The sequence below is a fragment of the Poromitra crassiceps genome, assembly GCF_964638095.1.
Source record: "Poromitra crassiceps genome assembly, chromosome: 13".
In the NCBI taxonomy this organism is placed as follows: Eukaryota; Metazoa; Chordata; class Actinopteri; order Beryciformes; family Melamphaidae; genus Poromitra; species Poromitra crassiceps.
The window spans coordinates 9,594,762-9,617,261 of record NC_139644.1 but is presented as its reverse complement, the minus strand read 5'-3'; the positions used below and the strand labels follow the sequence as shown (position 1 = coordinate 9,617,261).

At 46.6% G+C, this 22,500-nt stretch overlaps 1 protein-coding gene across 1 annotated transcript in view; it reads left to right on the top strand.

Annotated features, from left to right (window-relative positions):
* caskin2 (CASK interacting protein 2) overlaps positions 1 to 22,500 on the top strand; it is a 122,188-nt gene that overhangs the window by 40,767 nt on the left and 58,921 nt on the right. Inside the window, exon 3 of the mRNA XM_083648707.1 lies at positions 11,668 to 11,719. Within this exon, the coding sequence (XP_083504833.1) occupies positions 11,668 to 11,719 (52 nt within the window). The remainder of the gene's footprint in view (positions 1 to 11,667; positions 11,720 to 22,500) is intronic.

Sequence of the window (22,500 nt, the reverse complement as noted above, 5' to 3'; positions counted from 1 at the left end):
TTTTTTTGCAGGCCATGTCATGCCAGGCCTCTGCATCTGGTGATTCCCACCCCTAATCCATACTGTATCGATATTTCCCATATCGATGCGTTCAGTAACACACTCAACACTCAGTAGTTTTGACTAAATTTGTCCACTAACTTATCAGTATAAAGTGATGTACATATTATTACACTACCTGGGTGGTACACAGTGTGTTGTATCTTTAGCTCTATTATTTAATTTTGAGTAAATTCTGTAGAATATCGCAATATGTATCGCATCGCAATATATCGTGATACAATCGTATCGTGATACGTATCGTATCGTGAGATCCTTGCCAATACCCAGCCCTAGTCCAAGCTAACAATGTGCTGTTTCTAACCAATGTTAGAAACAGCCTCACACACACGCACACGCACACACACACACACACACGCGCACACACACACACACAGTCAGGCACTTGATGTTTTTCAGTCATCTTGTCCTTCATCAGCGCATCCTCAGTCACTGATATCGCACTTGGTTTGATTTGACTGTACTTTGACATAAGACTCTGACGTTGACCTACTTCATTTTTCAAGATTATCATCCAAAAGTGCTTTGATTTCTGGCTCACTATGCTGCAAATAGGGTTGGGTACCGTTCACATTTGAATCGATACCGGTACGGTACCGGTACCTGGAATTCGGTACGGTACCAAAAACGGTACCTTTTCCGATACTTTTTTGAGTAAAAAAAAAAAAAAAAAAAAAAAAATTTTTTTTTTTTTGCAACAACAAAAATGTACAGTTGTAAAACAAATAAGTCCAAACTTCTCAATTTCAACATTGTTCTTTATTTAGATTTTTTTTTGTTTAGCAGCAGCACCCAACAAAATAAAACCCCTCCCTCCCTCCCTCTTCCCTCCCAAACCAAGAGTTTACTTGTCGCAGCAAGGTAGTGACCGTGAGGTAATGGTCTTGTGCCACACTGCTCCATCCATCAGCGGTCACTGCAATATGGTAAACTGCCCTGAGTTCCTCCTTCACATTCTTCTTCTCAACACGATACCAAGCTGGGATAAGTGTGTTTGTGAGAAGGTCTCTGGAGGGAGGGGAGTATTTTAGGTTCAGGGTCCCTGTCATCTCCCTATATATAGACAATAAAAATAACTATTGATAGTAACTTAGCTTACTCTATGAATATCACACACACACACACACATTATCACCCATTTATATATAAATAAATAATTTACCTGAACCATGGAGACTCCACCGTTGCGAAGGGCAACATGCCTTTTACAATGAAGGCAGTCACTGCCCTGTGGCACTCATTTACTTTCTGCCGGGGTAAAGCTGCTTTCTTCGCCAGGGTGAAGGGTGTCTCCTGTGCGACTCTCACATGGTGGCCTAGCAAAGAAAGCAAGAGTGTAACGTTGAATAACACGTCTCACGGTGACACGAACTGAGGATAATAATAACGTTAGCAACGCTAGTTACGCTACTAAACATGCTAAGCTATAAGCTACAACTATCCAGCTAACGTTAGCTAATTAAATGACGTTACCTGATGTTGAAGAAGTCGACGCCTCACTTGCGACACTTGAAGTTTCGTCGTCGTCGTTGTCCGTTTCAGCTAACGAAGCAGAGGAGCTGCTGTTTGTAGGTGCTTTGCTGCTGGTGGATGCAGCGTCCACCCTCAGGCTATCGAACACTTTACAGTCTTCCGCATTTAAAAAGATTTTATGCTTGACCAAGTGTTTCCTCAAGTTAGAGGTGTTCCCCTGGCCAGCTTTGCACTTCGCATCGCAAATGTTACAGCGAGCGTTGTCTGAGTCTATCTTTGTGAAGTGGACCGCAAGCGAGAGGCCATCTTCTTCTCTTCTGCTTGTTTTGGCAGTGACGTGCTGACGTAACCCACCCTCGTGTGTGTTGCCTTCAAGTTTGCGTCGGAATTTCTATCTCGCTCGCTGTCTTTGTATCACTGAGATGCGTTCAAGTACCGACATTTTTAAATTATAATAGAAAAAAAAAAAAGTACCGAAATGAGGTACCGTTTCATGTCATGTCAACTGATACTCGGTAGTACCGCCCACTTTCGGTCGGTGCCTGTAAAAGTACCGAGTTCGGTACCCATCCCTAGCTGCAAACTCTTCCAGGTCCTTTCATACATGCTGTGTCAAAGAATACCAAAAGACTTTGACAGAGATTGATGTGATTGTTGAGAACATAGATGCCAAAATCACACTTTAGCATCAAATATGTGGTGTGTTAGGTACACCATCAAAGAGGACGTTGTTTACATCCCTGCTTATACACACACGCGCGCGCACACACGCACGCACACGCACACGCACACGCACGCGCACGCACACGCACACGCACACGCACACGCACACACACAAAGGGATACACCACCTCCTGACAATAATATGGTGTGAAACAAGAACTGAAAAAACCTGCACACTGCAGAAAATGAGTAAGAAATCGATTTAAAAAGGGTCCAGAAAAATATGTTATTTTTACATCTTCCTCAGTGGCACAAATTATTGTAGACAAACTGCTCACAACACAGACAGCATATACTGTTTTTATAGAATACACTCTCCTACTGTAGCATATCATGCGTTTTGTCTTGGTCTGTTCTTCTGTAGCATATCATGTGTTTTGTCTTGGTCTGTTCTTCTGTAGCATATCATGCGTTTTGTCTTGGTCTGTTCTTCTGTAGCATATCATGTGTTTTGTCTTGGTCTGTTCTTCTGTAGCATATCATGTGTTTTGTCTTGGTCTGTTCTTCTGTAGCATATCATGCGTTTTGTCTTGGTCTGTTCTTCTGTAGCATATCCGGTGTTTTGTCTTGGTCTGTTCTTCTCCGATGTAAAAACACAAAACCTCTCATGTGTTCCTAACTCTTAATGCCCCTGATGACTCGGCCTATTCTTTGGAGCTGCGTCTGCTGCAATAACACGGGTGGTCTGGTCCAGAGATGCTTCACAAGCTGACAAAGTGATGACCAAGGCCTGAGGAAATGACCATCACATGCTGCTGCAGCTAGTCTCCTTTCCCCCTCACTCACCTCACCTCTGCCTGGGTCAGGAAGAGCCTCTTATCTGTTCACAGAGGGGCTTCCTCCACGCAGCGCGGGCAGATGTTTCTACAGGATGCGGCTGTGAGGATGAAGTTAGACATGCATCTCCTTAGACATGCTCCTGCTGAGCTATCGATGATTGGGGGTGGGGGAATGGCAGTTCAAATATCCAAATATCTATGAGGAGAAATGCAGTCAAATGCTCCAAAGTAACCTGTACAGCTGGTAACTTGTCTCTTAACCGCTTAGGAGTGCTCTGGTCAGTTAAATGTTAAATCTGACGTGGAATTTGGCTTCTGATGGAAAGGTTATTTGAACCAAAAACACTCATTGAGATTAAGAATAGCTTTCTCAAGGGAGACCAAGCCAAGAAGAAGCATGAAAGTTGCAGACAAGCAATCCATGAAGTCAAAACTCTCTTAACTTATAATATTTTGTGTATGAGCGCGTCAAAAAGGCAGTAGTCTCTCTCTGTATATGATTCAGTGTTAACTGGCTGGTTTTCATCAGCTAATCATACAGATTCGGCTTTGCCCAACAGCTCATGGGGAGACTTAGGGATTGTTATGTTATGTGTGTGAATTGTGAAACTATTGTCAAAACGGTCAATAACGTCTCGCCTTACTGGGCCAGACGGAGCCATCAGACGAACCCGGAGACCGGAACCGTCACTGCATCCTTACTGCGCGTATTTGTACGATATCTACGTAATCTATGTATTTGGCTCGTACAGGACAAAGCAAACGGATCAAAATGACCCGTGTTTACATCTGTGTGATCGTGGTCCAACTTGGCACGGTGTCTAGACGTGCGGGCGGGGTGGAGGTGGGCGCAGGGTGGCTCTTGTCTCCTCCATGCTGAGCCTTGTGCAAACATGACATGGAGGCGGAGGACAGGCCAAAGGGAAAGACCTCCATTGTGTCCCTTCAGAATCAGACCCCGTCGACGTCCCCGTCCCCAAAGCGCAGATAAGCCAGAGACGAGAAAGAAGAACATAACAACCTGAGTGACTCCACTGCACTTCTGTGTCCGTGTGTAGCTGCCTGCCTGGGCCGTCCTCGTTCACTCAGCAGATAACACACAGATCCTGTCCCGCTCCTGCCTTGGCTAAACACACATGCACCTTCCTGTGTTCCTGTGCCAGAGGAGAGGGGAGGGGAGGAGGGGGGAGGGGGGAGGGGAGGGGAGGGGGGAGGGGAGGGGAGGGGGGAGGAGAGGGGAGAGGAGGGGAGGGGGGAGGGGAGGGGAGGGGGAGCAGCGGAGCTGGAGAGAGAGACTGCTGCCCAGCGTTTCCTCTGAGACTCGTCCATCTTCAAACAGAGCTGCTGGATCAAACACAGCAGCTACCGTCGCCCCATACACCAAACAATCAGCCTTCCATTAGTCACAGGAGGGGGAAAAGGCTTTGCACTGGCCCTTTAATCATGAGAGATGTTTTGCTTGCCAAGTGGTTCGTTCTCTCTCTCTCTCTCTCTCTCTCTCTGTGTTTTAGAGTGGTGCTTGTAAAAGACCCTATCACACAACTGGACTGTAACCGATATTATGGGCTTTTGAATGCCAATAATACTGATACTCATATATTTTTTGGATTGAAAGCTGCCAATAGCCAACACCCCCCCCCCCCTCCCCCAATATTCTATATCTTTAGATTCTCTCTCTATATATATATATTATATATATATATAAGTTTATTCATTTAGGAAAAACCCCTTGAGATGAATCATCTCGTTTTCAAGGGGGTCCTAACAAGCAAAAACAAGATTCAAGCAAGTTACAATTTAAATCAGAAGAGACAAGACAAACAAGACAAGAGACAAGAACACTATAACTATGGCAATTAACACCCAAGTATCAGTTAGATAATATAGCAAAAGAAATAAAATAAAAATAAACCAAAATAATAATCAGTAATACGTATCGTATTTTCAGTGAACTGTACAGAACATGTACAATAGCAGATATATATATATATATATATATATATACATACACATACATATAAATATACATATTCAAGCACATACATATACATCACATGCATTTATACATAACACATAATTGCTCATTTATACATTCACATTTATGCAGCACACAATGGTCATATACTACGCAATATATATAAATATATATGTATATATAAAGACAGTTACTATATATCAACGGAAACAGGAGCACACCGATTCAAGACAAGAAGACAGACCTTTTTTAAATATGTGAAAAGATGTAATGGTTCGTATGTATGGGGCTAATTTATTCCAGTCTGAGGGGGCTTTAAACCTAAATGCTCTCTTTCCAGATGTTTTCCTAACTGCAGGAATGAAAAAATAATACTGTGAAGAGTGTCTTAACTGATATGTTGATGAGTGGGGAACCAATAACGTAATAAAGAGGATAGTTAAAATGTATACATTTAAAAATGAGTTGCAACCAGTAATATATCATATATCATTCCAAACATTACACGTGTTGAGTCTTTAGCACAGAATGTTCTTCTCGACAGGGTGGAAAAGCCTCTGATGTGGGACACTAATGGTGCGTTCACACCAAGCATACTTAGAGCAGTTGATTTGAAGTCGGCAGTGTTGTTCTCTTTGGCTCCTTTGGGTTCATGCCATTGAAACCCGGGTGGCACCAAACAACTGCAGCAAGACGCCTGGTCCTCTTCCAACAGCACCAAGATTTTTATTTATTTTGTATTTGTCCTTTATTTAACCAGGAAGGTCCCATTGAGATACAATATCCCTTCTGCCAGGGAGTCCTGGTCAAGATGGACAGCAAAAATAAAAGGTTTCATATAAAAAATACAAACAGGGACAAATAACATCACAGAATACGCACAGAAACACAACAAGCAAACACAAACTACAAGGATTAAAGGCTAAAAAGAAGGGCTAAATTAACTTGACAATTTGCACATTTCACATGCAATGACATTGTTCTGTGAAAACAGATTTGAGAGTATTTTTAAACATGTCAAGAAGGGGGGTAAAGATATGTTCAAAACACCTTGTAACTCGTTCCAGGCATGTGGTGCATGAAAGGAGGAGGAAGATTTAACTAGTTCTGTTCGGGTTTTGGGGGCCAAGAGAATAATTTCCTCTGATGACCGAGTGTTAAATCGGCTGTGGCGATATGTCAATAAACTAGAAATATACATAATATAGAAAGATGCAGCAAGATGCCTGGTCCTCTTCCAACAGAACCGTAGAGCGCTTCGTTAGCCTGGTCCTCTTCCAACAGAACCGTAGAGCGCTTCGTTAGCCTGGTCCTCTTCCAACAGAACCGTAGAGCGCTTCGTTAGCCTGGTCCTCTTCCAACAGAACCGTAGAGCGCTTCGTTAGCCTGGTCCTCTTCCAACAGAACCGTAGAGCGCTTCGTTAGCCTGGTCCTCTTCCAACAGAACCGTAGAGTGCTTCGTTAGGGGCGACAATGTAATCCAAAACCAACCGCAGGAAACGAGCCCAAGACGCAAGGGTTTATGGGTAGAAGGAGTTGGATGTTGACATCGGATACGTCAAAGTCTGGACAGACATGCATGTCCACTGCTGCCTTGTTGGCGGAGGCATATATCGGCGGTGCGGTCGTTCTACTTAGTCAAAGGACAATATCAGAGAGTATATCATAAGGCTGGGCAATTAACCCAAAATGTATTTGTCACCAACATTTACATTAGAACCTCGACCCAACTTGATCTTGCTCATGTCAATTACTTGAAGTAATTCATGTTAATTCGGTTAACACTTTCCCCAATGAACTGTCCCGACTCCCCTTAAACAAAGATGATGACGTGTTCAGTGACGTGCTACCAATGAACGTTAGTCCACGTTCAGCCGTTCACTCAAAGCGAAGCTGTCAGCATGGAGGAGGACATGAGTGAAAACACAGACAGAGACCAATCAGAGAGCGGATAGCATAGCACAGTCATGCTGCTGGAGACCAATCGGAGAGCGGATAGCATAGCACAGTCATGCTGCTGGAGACCAATCGGAGAGCGGATAGCATAGCACAGTTATGCTGCTGGAGACCAATCAGCCATGCAATCTGAAACCACATAACAGCCATGTGGATCCAGTCCCACTCTATCAGTAACATGCAGACATGTTGTTTATGGCCCCTTTTAAAACTATTGCTGCCTGTTTATATTTAGACTACAAGATTGAATCTGAAGTATAAGTCATAAGTGGTACGAATTAAACCTCTGATGTTTTTCAGGGAACATGTTTTGTCAAGAGTCTGTTGTGTTGTTTTGGAGGAAAGCCTGTTTTCTTACAAAGGAGAAAAAAGAGGTGACTTTTAGCACAGCAGCTTTTGGATGTAGAGTGGTGCCATCATGGCCTCTGCATTGGACCACAAAGAGAGCAGAGAGAGAAGTGATTCCTGCCATTTAGCCTCGTTTTTGTTTATTGCCTCGTCCCAAATGCACTCACTCACTCCAGCCCCAAGAAACAAAAAGATTTCTGAGGCGTTGCCTGTTCTTTTATGGACAGACGTATAATCATCGTTTTTCATACTCACAGTGGTTTTGTCTAATTTTAGTCGAGAGACTTTACAACAGATTCCCTTTCAGCCTGTTGCACCAGAGGCGCAGGCTCAGACTCGAATCCATTTGCCCAGAATCCCGAGGAGACTTCTCAAATGTGCAGACTGCTGCGAAACCTCCCTGCTGCCCTGCATTCTTGTGGCAGCAAATCCATGGCACGTTTTACTCTCAGCTCAAATTATAAGAAGATATGGAGTCCCTGCAAATGTTGTAACTGAAACAGTCTGCAGCTCCACTCTGGCCCTCAGTGTCTCTCTCTCTCTCTCTCTCTCTCTCTCTCTCTCTCTCTCTCTCTCTCTCCATAAACAACATTAAAAATAACTTTGAACAAATGTGCAGCAGATGATGGCCTTAAGAGGAACACTGGCTGCAATATTTAGCATCAACTAGCTGCAGCGATGCAAAAGCCAACCTGCCGAAGCTGTCAGTCCCACGATGAGGGGAGTTTGATATCAGATAACCCATAATGTGGTGGAGAAAGGCTTTCAAAGATGGCTCTCTCTCTCTCTCTCTCTCTCTCTCTCTCTCTCTCTCTCTCTCTCTCTCTCTCTCTCTCTCTTCAGTGTGCATGTGTGCTTCTTTGTGCATTACGCAATGTCTGATTTATTAACATTAATTATGGAATCCAGGTCATTATCAAAGCAGCACTCCGATCTCCAGGGGCAAAGCCCGCTGCGTTGCTAAGAACTCCAATAGGAACTTACGGTACTTCAAAGCATTGTTGTTTTCTGACTGAGGAGGCGGGGTAGCTTATTTTTTAGAGATGTTAAGGAGGCTGGCTGTGGTGCTTCCTTGGCCTCCTCTGGCTGAGTAGGGTACTGTAGGAGTGCGTCTGGTCTGGTCTCCACGCTGTGGGCGTATCCCGTGTCTGGGATCGCTCTGCCATTCTGCTCTGTTAACCCCCCCTGCTGGCTGACCCTTGACCTCCCGTCACCTCTGGTAGTAAACACTGACACTGGCGGCGTCAGACGCACCTTCACACATTGTGGGAGGCGATCATTCAAAAGGCACACGGAAAACAACACTTTGTTCTCGAGGCAGCGTATCAAACACAGTGAAATACTGCATCAAGTTGCTCAAGCGTAATTGTGGACAACAGCGCACTGTTTGTGTGAGTGGGTTTACTTTCGTCTTCTTCTGGCAGCCAGCTCGCAGGTGTCGAGTGTGTGTTAGAGATGGAAATTAAATGAATTGAATGAAAAGGAAATGATAGAAATCATGGGGCAATCTTTGCCCCTGGATCATGGTTTTTTTTAGGGGCATTCTGAGATTTCTTGGGGGCATTTTTGCCCCTAAATTCTCCCTATTTTTGTAAATGCCTCAATTTTTTAGACCGAAATATTTTTTTCATTCCCTACACTGGTTTCATTATATCACAATGCGTAAATGTGACAATATGTAGAGAGTGGGGCAGAAAAATGAATGGTGATTGCTCCATTTGAGCCTGCTTTCACAAGCTCTCCAATCCAAATTATAATATTTGCGCTTTTTATTTTATTTTACCGCATTTATCAATTGTTTCCATTGCAGCGAGCCAATGACATTGCTAGAAACACACGTGTTTCTCTCAGAAATAAATATAACGTTTCTTGCATAGTTATACTTGGTTGTCAATTAACCTATCCCTACTCGATATCATAATGGGAGACAGCAACAGCTGATATCGAGCTGTATTTTAATCTGCGCCTCTAAATACAACACGTGTGACACGACGGCACAATGTGGTGATTGTGTGCGGATTCAGAGCCGGCACGCTCGCCGGCCCTTTGCTCCAACAGACTAAGTGACTTGTACCGTACTCGCACTGAAGTGACTTGTACTCTGCACTGAATGCAGCGTTTTTCACGTACAGTGCAGAGTCGATGACCGTGGCATTATAATGACACGCTGATTCAACGCAAGCCAGGCCACGACTGTAGCGCACAGACTAGAGACTTTGTTCGGGGGGAATCGGCAGAGTTTACAAGGAACGCCTCTCCCTGCATCACATGGAGCCTAAATGCCACGATGCGAGGGGACATTCCAGTATAAGGAGGAGGAGGGGGCGGAGGAGGAGATGTATAAAGTCACTCAAAAGAGAGTGACAAAAGTGGCCCAAATGAGAGACAAGAGGTCTTGGGGTGGACGTCTCCATCACTTGACGGGGTCTGATTAGCTTTTGAGTAGAAGAGTCCAGAGAGGGGTGGTGGTGGGGGTGGTGGTGGTGGTGGTGGTGGGGGGGGTCTGTGTGGTCAAGTCCCCGTGGTGACCGCTGGCAGTAACATTGTCCTCATGTAAAGGCCTGCAGGGGGGAGTCAGGCAGGGAGGCATTGTCCAGCAGGAGATCAAAGGGGCCCTGCCATGTATTCTTCCTGGGTCTTAGCGGTGTAGCAGCGTGTGCTCTGACCTGGGCGCAGGAGGTCACGCCGGGGTCAGGAGGGGCTAACGTGGCTTCCCTCGGGACGTCCCACCCGAGAGGAGGGGATTTATCACCCCCGCACCGGTCAGGTGTCCCGCTCCCGCTCAATGCGCTCTCTCTGTAGGAAACGCCACAGGTTCCGCGGCCCTCCGCTCGCTCAGTCTGTGCTCACTGATTGGATTTCCTCAAGAGGTGGCGAGAGAAAGGAGCCGATTTATATGAGAGAGAGTGCTGGTCTAGTGTGGCAGCCTGAGGAGACGTAGACTGTAGGAGTCTCCGTAGTCTGGAACACTGACTCCCACTGTCTCCACTGTGCTACGAGACACTGCATCGTTATGACCATCTGTGTCTATCCATTTACATAGCCTGCATGACTACGGCTTTACCAGCTCCCAACAGTGCTCTGTTATTTTCAAGGCATCGCACTCCCTCGCATGGCCACTAGGAGGTTGTATCTAATGCAGCATGGACACTAGGAGGTTGTGACTATTAATGCAGATGACCAGTTGGGAGCGGGAAGGGAATGTGTCGTCATACTTTCGCGAGTTTTTTTTATCATTATAATGGAGAGAGGCAAAGTGAACGTCACTTCCTGCTTCAGCACTGTACCAGAGATTTTCTTCCGCCATTTATTTTCCCATAGACATTTCGTAAAATGCGTATAAAAATAGTTTTACTTGGTCAAACCAAACGGTTCAGCTGTATTTAGAATCGGCAGAGACCATGGAACATTTCACTCGGACCAAAACTTAAAGAAACAACATCGAAAAAATATTTTCTTTAAACCCGCATTTTTTTATGTTTTGGTCCCATTGAACTGTTATGCGGTCTCTCCTCTTTCTAAATATATCTGTACCGTTTGGTTTGAACAAGTACAACTATTTCTATAAGCATTTTACAAACTGTCTGTGGGAAAATAAATGGCGGATGAAAATCTCTGGTACAGAGCTGAAGCAGGAAGTGACGTTCCACTTTGGCTCTCTATGGAGAGCAAAGACCACGCAAAAATCACAGGAATCTATTTAGAATAGAAGCCATACCTAAAAGAAAAATCAATCTAGCATTCAGAACCAATCAGTTATCTCTGAGCGGATAGTTTCATCGTTCCTGGGTTTTGGAAGTTTTGTTGAAACATGGTATTCATTTCCATACGTTAGGATTTAGTGAATTGACGCCACTATTAGAGATGTAACAGTATACAAATTTTACATCACGATTATCGTGACCAAAATGATCATGGTTATCAGTATTATCACGGTTTGTTGAAATGTGCTGAAAATGTTCAAAACGTACTACTCACAGAAATCATTTCACCAAGTTTTATGTTGAAAACTCAGACCCAACAAGGATTGATACACTCACTGAAATCATTTCTCCAAGGCTGCACGTTTGCATCTGGGAGACTGTTGCCAACTTTGGTTGATGATGGACAGTATTTACCAAGTTTTTTTCAAAGCACTGTAATCACGGTACCACGGTTTTAATAATGAAAATTTCAAACGGTACGGTTATCGCAAGGAATTTTATCACGGTTATAATTAAAACCGGTTATCGTTACATCCCTAGCCACTATACAGTAGTAGGAGGAGGTAACTCAGTTAAGAATCAGATTGGCCCAACATATCCTAGTCAAATATTAATGATACCTGTTGTTTTGTGTGTGTTTTTTTTACAGAGTTGCTGGGCTCTACCAAGAGACTGAACGTCAACTACCAGGATACAGACGGGTAAGTGATGAAGTCAACGCTATAAAAAGACATTTTGGACAAGTTTCTCGCAGCGAGGTCGCTGTTGAGCCAACTTCTCTACTGTGTCCAGTCATTATGGTGCTCCCTCTGCATCTATAAAACACTCCTTTTCCACTATGCAATATCCTGCTATACTACTCCAGCTGTACAATATCCTGCTATACTACTCCAGCTGTACAATATCCTGCTATACTACTCCAGCTGTAGAAAGTTCTATCAGACATGCAGGCTTTCATCATACATTGTGCTGGTGGGTCGGGCCATGCGATAACTGTGATCCGTTGAGCTGAGTGAGCAGCTCAAATGAAGTCAAGTCAAGTCAAGTTTATTTATAGAGCACATTTACAACGACCAGTGGCCGACCAAAGTGCTTCACAGATAAAAACAAAAAGTATAGAAACAACAAGTACAAGTACAAGACAGTATGGTAGTTGTGTCTCAAGTCTGGTGTCAAAACACTCATTTAGAACTGGGTTAGGTCAGAGCCGTGTATATAGAAGAGTCGCGACATCTTCATTCACTCCAATGGACCAGTTTTTTACTCTTAAGACTTCCAGGAAGTAAGGTCCTGGATTAAGCAGCACTGTCGAGTTGCAGCAAAATGGACAGTTTGTGTTGTACTTTGAAAGTTTTTGTTTGTTTGTTTGTTTTTAGAATCAAATTGTACATTATCAGCTATATTTTAGCATTCAAAAGTAGCACGAGACCCTTTCCTGGCTGTTCATTGGCTAATGAGTCACGCATTTTGGTCCTCCGCTGATGCCACTCTGTCTCTAAATTGCTCTGGGTTAGGTGTTTGTGAAGCAGGGCCCACCGCCAGTCTGCTGCCAACCCCCGGTTACCCCGTCAACCAGTCTGCCAACCCCCGGTTACCCCGTCAGCCAGTCTGCCAACCCCCGGTTACCCCGTCAGCCAGTCTGCCAACCCCCGGTTACCCCGTCAGCCAGTCTGCCAACCCCCGGTTACCCCGTCAGCCAGTCTGCCAACCCCCGGTTACCCCGTCAACCAGTCTGCCAACCCCCAGTTACCCTGTCAGCTAGTCTGCCAACCCCCGGTTACCCTGTCAGCTAGTCTGCCAACCCCCGGTTACCCTGTCAGCCAGTCTGCTAACCCCCGGTTACCCCGTCAGCCAACCCCCGGTTACCCCGTCAACCAGTCTGCCAACCCCCGGTTACCCCGTCAGCCAGTCTGCCAACCCCCGGTTACCCCGTCAGCCAGTCTGCCAACCCCCGGTTACCCCGTCAGCCAGTCTGCCAACCCCCGGTTACCCCGTCAGCCAGTCTGCCAACCCCCGGTTACCCCGTCAGCCAGTCTGCCAACCCCCGGTTACCCTGTCAGCCAGTCTGCCAACCCCCAGTTACCCTGTCAGCCAGTGGAAATGCTGAGTGCTAAATGTCCCTCCCTCTGTGCTTATTAGCAGAAGCAGCAATAGATGAAGACAGTTCAGGCCTAGCTTCTCCTCGTCAGTATTTCTCTTTGGGAAAAGTTTTTTTTTTTACCCCACATGTAAGTTCTTAGTGTTCCCTGTTTCCCTCTTCCTCTCAGATGTCTTGTCTTTTTGTAGACAGCCTCACCACCTGCCAAAACCACCCATGTGCTTATTTATCCTTATTGTATGTATGTATTTTTATTCTAACCAATGTTTTTGTTTCTATCTCCTCATATTACTTTTCTATTCTTGTTTTCTTGCCTTCCTGTAAAGCCTTTTGAAACATTTACTTTTCGAGAGGTGCCATAGAAATTCACAAGTTTGTTCCAGATCATTATTTAGTGTTTGTACATCCTGTTTAGGGCTGGCTATCGGTACTCAATACCAGTTTAAAGTATTGACCGAATAAATAACCCTGTAGTACCAATATTGACACTTCTCCAGTGAAACGATACCTGCGTTCGATCCTTTTTGTCCACAGATCTAGAAGATCTAGTGGTTTTGCTAGCAGCCAATCACTGCAAGCATTCTTCGATTGAATGCGACATGTGATCGGCCCACTACCGCAGCAGATACAACCCATACAGTGTGTGGTGGTGAGGTCTACCGCAGCAGATACAACCCATACAGTGTGTGGTGGTGAGGTCTACTGCAGCAGATACAACCCATACAGTGTGTGGTGGTGAGGTCTACCGCAGCAGATACGACCCATACAGTGTGTGGTGGTGAGGTCTACCGCAGCAGATACGACCCATACAGTGTGTGGTGGTGAGGTCTACCGCAGCAGATACGACCCATACAGTGTGTGGTGGTGAGGTCTACCGCAGCAGATACAACCCATACAGTGTGTGGTGGTGAGGTCTACTGCAGCAGATACAACCCATACAGTGTGTGGTGGTGAGGTCTACCGCAGCAGATACAACCCATACAGTGTGTGGTGGTGAGGTCTACCGCAGCAGATACAACCCATACAGTGTGTGGTGGTGAGGTCTACTGCAGCAGATACAACCCATACAGTGTGTGGTGGTGAGGTCTACTGCAGCAGATACAACCCATACAGTGTGTGGTGGTGAGGTCTACCGCAGCAGATACAACCCATACAGTGTGTGGTGGTGAGGTCTACTGCAGCAGATACAACCCATACAGTGTGTGGTGGTGAGGTCTACCGCAGCAGATACAACCCATACAGTGTGTGGTGGTGGAGTCGAGTGCGGTCTATGTGACGGAGTTGGCAGTTGAACGTGCTGAGATGCCGCCAAAACATTCAAAAGTATACACTACACAAAAAGGTATCGAATGAAGTTCTCTATTGGTATCGGGATCACGTTAAGGGTACTGGTACTGTCCGCTACTGGTATCGGTATTGTCATTTTTTAAACTATACCTGGCCTTCATCCTGTGAATCAGTTCGTCAATCAGACCATGAAAACATTTGTCTGGTAAAGCAGTGAACTCGTCCCAAAGGTAGCCCAAAACGTTTCTGTCCCAGGAAGTGTGTTGCGTGTGGAGCAGAGTTCAGCTGAGTCTATGAGGAGGCTTTGTGTATATGACTTAATGGCCTCCTGGACAAAACAACTGTCAAAGTTGCTGCTTTTCAGCTTAAGTCAACGGTCTGAGCCTAACAAAGACCTGAAGGAGCAGCAGACAAGCAGCAAAGAGCAGCTTTAGATAAGCTGTGTCCTGAGAGGGCAGTAAAACACACATGCTGGCACACTGTATATCACCGGCTCGGTCTGTAGGGGCCTGCTCCTCCTCCTCCTCCTCCTCCTCCTCCTCCTCCTCCTCCTCCTCCTCCTCCTCCTCCTCCTCCTCCTCCTCCTCCTCCTCCTCCTGTTGGCCCCGCAGAGGGCAGGGGGTTTGAGGGGTGGAGCCCGGCGGGGTCGGGGGTCAGCGAGGGGCGTCAGGAGAAGAGGGCTGGACCGTGACAGATTAGATAGGAGAGTTTACAAAAAGCCTATTATGGCTCAATGCAGTGATGACAGCCAGGGCGTCCGGCCATTACTGCCAGTCAGGGAAGAGTTTAGGCTTACACAGCTGATGTGATGATATGTTTAGGAAGCGTGTGTGTGTGTGCGTGTGTGTGTGTGTGTGTGCGCGTGTGCGTGTGTGTGTGTGTGTGCGCGTGTGTGTGTGTGTGCGTGTGCGCGCGTGTGTGTGTGTGCGTGTGTGTGTGTGTGTGTGCGTGTGTGTGCGTGTATGTCTGTGTATGTGTGTGTGCGTGTGTGTGTGTGCGTGTGTGTGCGTGTATGTCTGTGTATGTGTGTGTATGTGTGTGTGTGTGTGTGTGTGTGTGTGTGTGTGTGTGTCGGGGCTAATGGCCTCCATGGGGACCGTGGATCTCAAGCGGAGGAAGAGCTCTTTCATTATTCATCAGTGCCGTTGGCAGTGGCGCTGCACTGGGCTGTAGCTCCGCCCACTGCAGCGCTCACATGGCGCAACTGAACACAAACGTTGCTGTTGCACAACACGACACTGTCTGCCCCCTCGGCTCTCCCATTGGCTCATGTCATGTCTTGTTTACGCGCACTGTCTGCCCCCTCAGCTCTCCCATTGGCTCATGTCATGTCTTGTTTACGCGCACTGTCTGCCCCCTCAGCTCTCCCATTGGCTCATGTCATGTCTTGTTTACGCGCGGCCGGGCAGGCAGCACCGGCTAATTGTGTTCACGAGGTTGATGGTTTTGTTTATGGTTGCTGTGTGTCGTGTACGACGTGCTTTATGGCTACACTCACACACACACCGTTCAGGGACTTGTGCGTCACAGCTCAATCACTAGCGACGCGAGTAGTCTCATGATATCCCTGTTAGGATTACAAAGTTATTGATCTTTTCTGTTTTACAGTCTTGTAAGATACATACATGGAAGTTGACATGGCTAAGCTAACATCATTACTGGCTAGTGGCTACCAAAAATACATGTCTAGCTTTGGTTCACTGATGGTACATAATATTCAGAACATATACCTGTATAAGTACTAAGTACGTTTAGCTATATAAGTACTAAGTACGTTTAGCTAGATTGTCTGATATGACTACCAATCCAAGTGCTGCTTAACTTAGGCCATGTTCACATTACAGGCAAATCTGATTGGCTGATAAAGTCATTAATCATCATTATCTTGATTGGTTTCCCAAATCTGATTTGGGAGTGTGTCCGCACTGCCACAAATCTGATTCTCAAGTCGGATCTGTGTGTCCAGACCTAAACAGCCTATCTGCATGGGTTGCTACGTATGGTAACGACGTGGGCGTCAGTAAATACGTACGTTGGTGACGTGGTTTTCCTGCGCAGAAGCATTTGATGACGAGTTGCGAGTGACGTTCAAATCAGATTTGGTGGATCTGCGCGTCCGCACTGAAGTCACATCAGTCGAAAGCAGATTGGAAACTACCTCCATATGTGGTTTGGGACAAGTGACACAAATCAGACTTGGAGCGTCCAGACTCATAAAACCAATCTGGATAAAGTCATTAATAGGTCACTAAAGTTCACAAATCAGATTTGGCCTCCTAGTCTGAACATGGCCTTACAGTCATCCATGCTGCCTAGCATTGGGCGATCATTATAAAACAATTACAGGAACAGTGCAACACGTGTATCTATTGATTCATTTGATCACTGAGCTCACTTGAGGGTGTAGCACTATTATATACTGTAACACTTGTCGTCAAACAGCTTTTTGATGGACTCTCAAATGGCTTATTCAGAATAGGTGAACAGCTAAAGAAGCGTGTGGTAGGCAGTGTTGGGCAAGTTACTTTCAAAATGTAATATACTACATATTACTAGTTACTTTAATTTGAAAGTAATAAGTTACATTACAATATTACTGTCTGTGTAGAGTAACTTGTTACTTATTACACTACTTTTGCATTACTTTTACCAAAACAACAGCAGCAGCAGAATGACATCGCTGCCCTGGAACCATCCCAAAAAATTATTTCAACCGCCTTCAAGTCGCAGTGTAAACAATCCAAAATTCTAAATGTTATTATTTTCCTTGGTTATTGTCATCTATAGTGGTTATTTTTGTAAGTAATTTGTAACTTGAGTTACTTGACAAAGTCACTGGTATAATATTACTGAAATCCTATAAGTAATAAGTTATATTACTGAGTTACTGCTAAAAGTAATATATTACATGTAACATGTTACTTTTGTAACGAGTTACCCCCAACACTGGTGGTAGGGTTGGGCCTAATAAAAACCCCTCTTCCGTTTTTCGACCTGCTAGAAAAGTGGAATGTTTCGCTGACGTCTCGTCAACGACACTTCCATCACGTTGCCCTTTCATCAAGTCGTTGATCTGAAACGTCACGATGTATCTCCCACTGCTTTGTGCCCTCCCCCCCCCCGCTGGGCCCTGCTGCCTCTCTCCAGGTGTCTCCAGGTGCCACAGTCCTGTTATCACTCATGTTTCTTGATGGCATGGAAAAGTTTGGAGTGCTTTCTGCTGGCAGCTAAAGGATGTGACTGTGCTCAGTGATATGTCGGAGTGAGTCCTCTTCAGGTGAGGACTTGTAGACAGACACACAGACGTGATGAAAGGCCCTGAATCACTGTCTCTGTGACTGCAGGCGGTGTCAGGCAAGGCCCGACGCATAGATCCCTCTTCTTAAAGGGTGTGCGTGCAAATGTGTGTGTGTGTGTGTGTGTGCACGTCGCCCATTCATCAATCTTGTTTACTCTGTGTGTGACGTGTGTGTGTGTGTGTGTGTGAGAGAGGGAGGGAGGGAGGGAGGGAGAGAGAGAGAGAGATACTATGTGGTTGTATTTACATGCATGCCAGTGTGTGTGTGTCTACTTGCCTGTGTGTGTGTGTGTGTGTGTGTGTGTGTGTGTGTGTGTGTGTGTGTGTGTGTGTTTTCCCCATCTGAGAAAGGCGAACAAACACACACAGGGCTTCGTTAAACGTGTGTAAAAAAGAAAGTCTTTTCTGCGTCCCTCTGAGACAAATTAGTATTTGAGGCCTGGCTGACGTGTGGGGCTGCCTGTTGGCTCTGTGTTGTGTGGGATGTGTTTCTATGGAGAGCGCTTCTGGAATGGGCCCGTGTGAATGGGCCACGGTGGGAGCTCTGAGCCCAGCCCGCGGGCCCAGCCCGGCCCAGCCCGGCCCAGCCCGGCCCAGCCCGGCCCAGCCCGGGAGCTCTGCCTGTGCCAGCAGCCCGTCAGCGTCTGAGGGCGGGCGGGCGGAAAACACGGGGGCCCGGCGCCGGGCACAGCCGCTACAACAACAACAACAACAACAACAACAAGCGTTACTTCGTTTCCCAGCAAGAGTTCTGCACTGAAGCCACGCCCACCGCCGTCTTGTGATTGGACAAACGCACGCTCATTGTTATATTGGCCTGGTTGGAAAAAAACGATGTAAACTCACCCTCTTTACGCTGTTTGATGTCATCGGTCCTGTGATGTTCAATGACCTTTTCCTAAGTCCCGCCCCTTTTCGCTCTGTCCTCCGATAACAGATGAGCATGCTTGTGTAGGAGCCTATGGAGCCAGCCTAGAGTGTGTGATGTCACAATTCACTCTAGCTGACTTTCCAGGCTGCATTTTTCTTTTTTTTTTACTAAAGTCACGACAGTTCACACAACTTTAACACTACATAAATATGTTATACATCAAACCCTTTGGCTACTCACTGACAATGTCACAATAGAAGTGATGCGATGTGTCGTTTTTGAGATATGAATGTTTGTTTGACAGCTTTTCTACTCTATGTCACAATGTTGCTCTGCTGCTCTCTCTGCACATGACAGTTGACTGAGGGTTTGACCGAGGGGCGGGGCTTAGGAAAGGTCAATCCATTGTTTATTGGTTTATCCACTATGGTTCAAACTGCCTCATCTGTTTCTACTTGTGTTAGCGATTTCCTGCATTTCCCAGAATGCCTTTCGCCACCCCCCCCCCCACACACACACACACACACCCCACAGCATGTTCCTCTTCAGATGTGGACAAATTGGAGCGCCCTTCTCTTCAAACCAAACCAGAGAGCCTCTTTTATTGACAGCCGACACCACGTTGTTGCGACAACATGTGTCGGCTTCGCTCGGCGCCCCCCCGCGGGCCGCGTGGAGACGGCAGTATCGGCGGTGTGATTTTTACAGACTGGGTATTGTTTAGCATGTGCCAGCGTGCCACAACCTGCACTCCATAAAGAAGCTCCTTGTAAACGTTCCAAGCCCAGCCTTTCTTGTAGCGCCGTCACCCAAAAAGCCCGTTGGGCTCGTAAAGGGACGCATGGAAAACGAAGCGAAGGCAGGAGCTGTGAACATCAAGATGGAGTTAGTACAGTGAGTACATGTCGTCGCCTCCAGACTCTCCAGTCTGTTTTGGCTCCTGCGCCGACACGGCCAGACCACCGGGGGGGAAGGCAGGTTGTGTTTGCAGAGCTGATTTGCACTGAGCTGAGACTGGAAGCTGTAGGCCTGTAGCATCCGGTCCCCGCCGCGCCACAGGCCAGCTTATTCATAGGCTTCCACACAGGGTGTGGTTTATCCAAAGATATCACAGTGGTTCTCAAACTTTTCCCTGATTTCTGAACCCAAATACCCCCTTTACCCAACTACAACATTTTGCTTAGAAAACTGTAGCATATGATGCAATGAATTAATGATAACCAGAGGTGGGCGTCCGGGCGGGTAGTGTAGCGGTAACGTCCCTGCCCACCAACGCGAGGGGCACAGGTTCTGGTGTTACCTGCGGCTTGGTCGGGCGTCCATACAGGCACAATTGGCTCGTGTCTGCGGGAGGGAAGCCGGTTTGAGGGTATTTGTCCTGGTCGCTGCACTAGCGCCTCCTCTGGTCGGTCGAGGCGCCTGTTCAGAGGGAAGGGAACTGGTTGGAATAGCGCGATCCTCCCACATGCTACGTCCTACCGGTGAGGCTGCAGCAGCTGTCAAGGTGAAAAGAAGCGGCTGGCTACAGCTCATGTGTCGGAGGAAGCATGGTGCTAGTCTCCGGCTCTCCCCAGATTGGCAGAGGGTGGAGCAGCGACTGGGGCAGCAGGGGGAATAATTGGCAAAGTACCATTTTTTTTTTTTTTTTTTTTTTTTTCATATTTTAAATTTTTATAGAACACAAACAAGACAAAACAGACAAACAGGCTCAGACACAGAGGAAAGAAAGAATAAACAAAACAAAACAATATAATCAACATTACAAAGTGGTGCCGCCAGCCACCTAAGGTGCTTATGTTCTTGTAAACGATATACTTGGGATTTCACTCAAGGGGTCTGTGGGAAGCCAGCCGGGCGAGTCACCCGTCACCCCTAGCCTCGTTGAGGTAGACCAAAAACGGGTCCCAGATAGTCACAAACTTTCTAAGTGTATTGGTTCTCAGGAACCTAAGTCTCTCCATGCGTATAACAGAGGTCATGTCCGTCAACCACAATTGGAAAGAGGGTGGAGAGGGAGATTTCCATTCCTTCAGAATTTGTTTTTTGGCAACAGTTGTCCCCAGTGTCAGAGATTGTTGCACAGCTGTAGGAAAGTTCAGAGAGGACTCTGAGCAGCCGGCAAAGTACAATTGAGGAGAAAATGGGATAAAAAAAAGAAGAAGAAGATAATAACACACCTTTTGAGGAATATAACATTCCAAAATAAGAAATGGAGTGAAAGAGTTGCAATTTATTTTAACATTTCATTTATTTCCATGATTTATTCTTCATAATTTATTCTTAGATTCCCCCCCCCCCCCGGATCTGGAGCCGTCCTCCAGATCCCAGTTAGAGAGAGACGGAGGGAGGCGAGGGGCCGGGTCACTCCAGGAATGTGACGCTATCAGCAGGAACGTCATTTGACGTGACGGTGTCACCAACCGCCACGGCTGTAACTCTCCCTCTCTGTCTGCACGGATCAGTGCTCTGTGTGTGTGTGTGTGTGTGTGTGTGTGTGTGTGTGTGTGTGTGTGTGTGTGTGTGTGTGTGTGTGTGTGCGTGTGCATGTGCGTGTGTGTGTGTGTGTGTGTGTGTGTGCGTGCGTGCATGTGTGTGTTCTCCTTGCATTTGATACCGCCACAGTGCATTCCAGTCTGCGGGGATGACACCACTTCAAGCCAACACAGGGGGGCCCTGTGGGAGGCCAGGTCAGGCCCTCTGTGGAGAGGGTCACCACTCTCTCTCTCTCTCTGTCTCCCTCTCTGCCCATAAATATCCCCCTCTCTGTCTCTCACTGTCTCTCTCTTGTCTCCGTCTTCCCCCCCCCCTCTCTCCATCTCTCTCTCTCTCCTCTCTTCTTCTTCTGCGGCGGTGATGAGAGGTGAGGTCAGGGAGGGCCTTGTTCTCCCAGAGAACGTGAGAGAGGAGAGGGAGGTGAAGGAGAGGAACGAGGGAGCAGAGAGAGAAGAGGAAAAGACCCTTTTGAAGGGGCCCCACTCTGTGCTGAGGGCCGTCAGGTACTGCAGAGCAGCAGCAGCAGCAGCAGCAGCAGCAGCAGCAGCAGCAGCAGCAGAGAGAGGGCAGGACAGAGGGGGGATTGTCTGCCTGCCCTGCAGCCTCTCACCTCCCTCCTGCTGACAGACTCTCTCAGTGCTCTCAGGGCCGCCTGGGTAAAGCCCCCCCGGGCCGCTCGCTGGCCCCGCGTGGCGAGCGGCCACCTCAAACAGAAGCTATAGCAGCAGCGCGGCCTCGTCTTCCCCAGAGGAGGATCCACACTGAGCCGCTGTGCTAACTGTGCTGCAACACCAGGGGTTATTGGTGGGCAGCTCAACAGAATTGTGTACAAATTATAGAGAGGCAAAGTGACCGCCTACTTCCTGCTTCAGCACTGTACCAGAGATTTGTATCCACCATTTATTTTCCCATAGACATCTCGTAAAATGCTTATAAAAAAATAGTTTTACTTCATCAAGCCAAACGGTTCAGCTATATTTAGAATCGGGGGAGACCATAGAACATTTCATTGGGACGAAAACTTTAAAAAACTACACAGAATTTTTTTTTTCTTTAAATCCGCAATTTCTTTTACGTTTTGGTCCGAGTGAAATGTTATGCGGTCTCTCCTGTTTCTAAATCGGAACCATTTGGTTTTGACCAAGTCAAACTATTTTTATTTTATAAGCATTTTACGAAATGTCTATGGGAAAATAAATAGTGGATGAAAATCTCTGGTACAGTGCTGAAGCAGGAAGTAGGCAGTCACTTTGCCTCTCTATAGGAAGGCGTTGCATTGATGGATAATTGTGGCGTGTGTGTGCGTGTGTGTGTGTGTGTGTGTGTGTGTGTGCGTGTGTGTGTGCGTGTGTGTGTGTCTGTGTGTGTCACACTAGGGCTTTCACAGATAGTTGAGATTAGTCCACTATCAAAACCACTAGTTGTCACTTTGCAT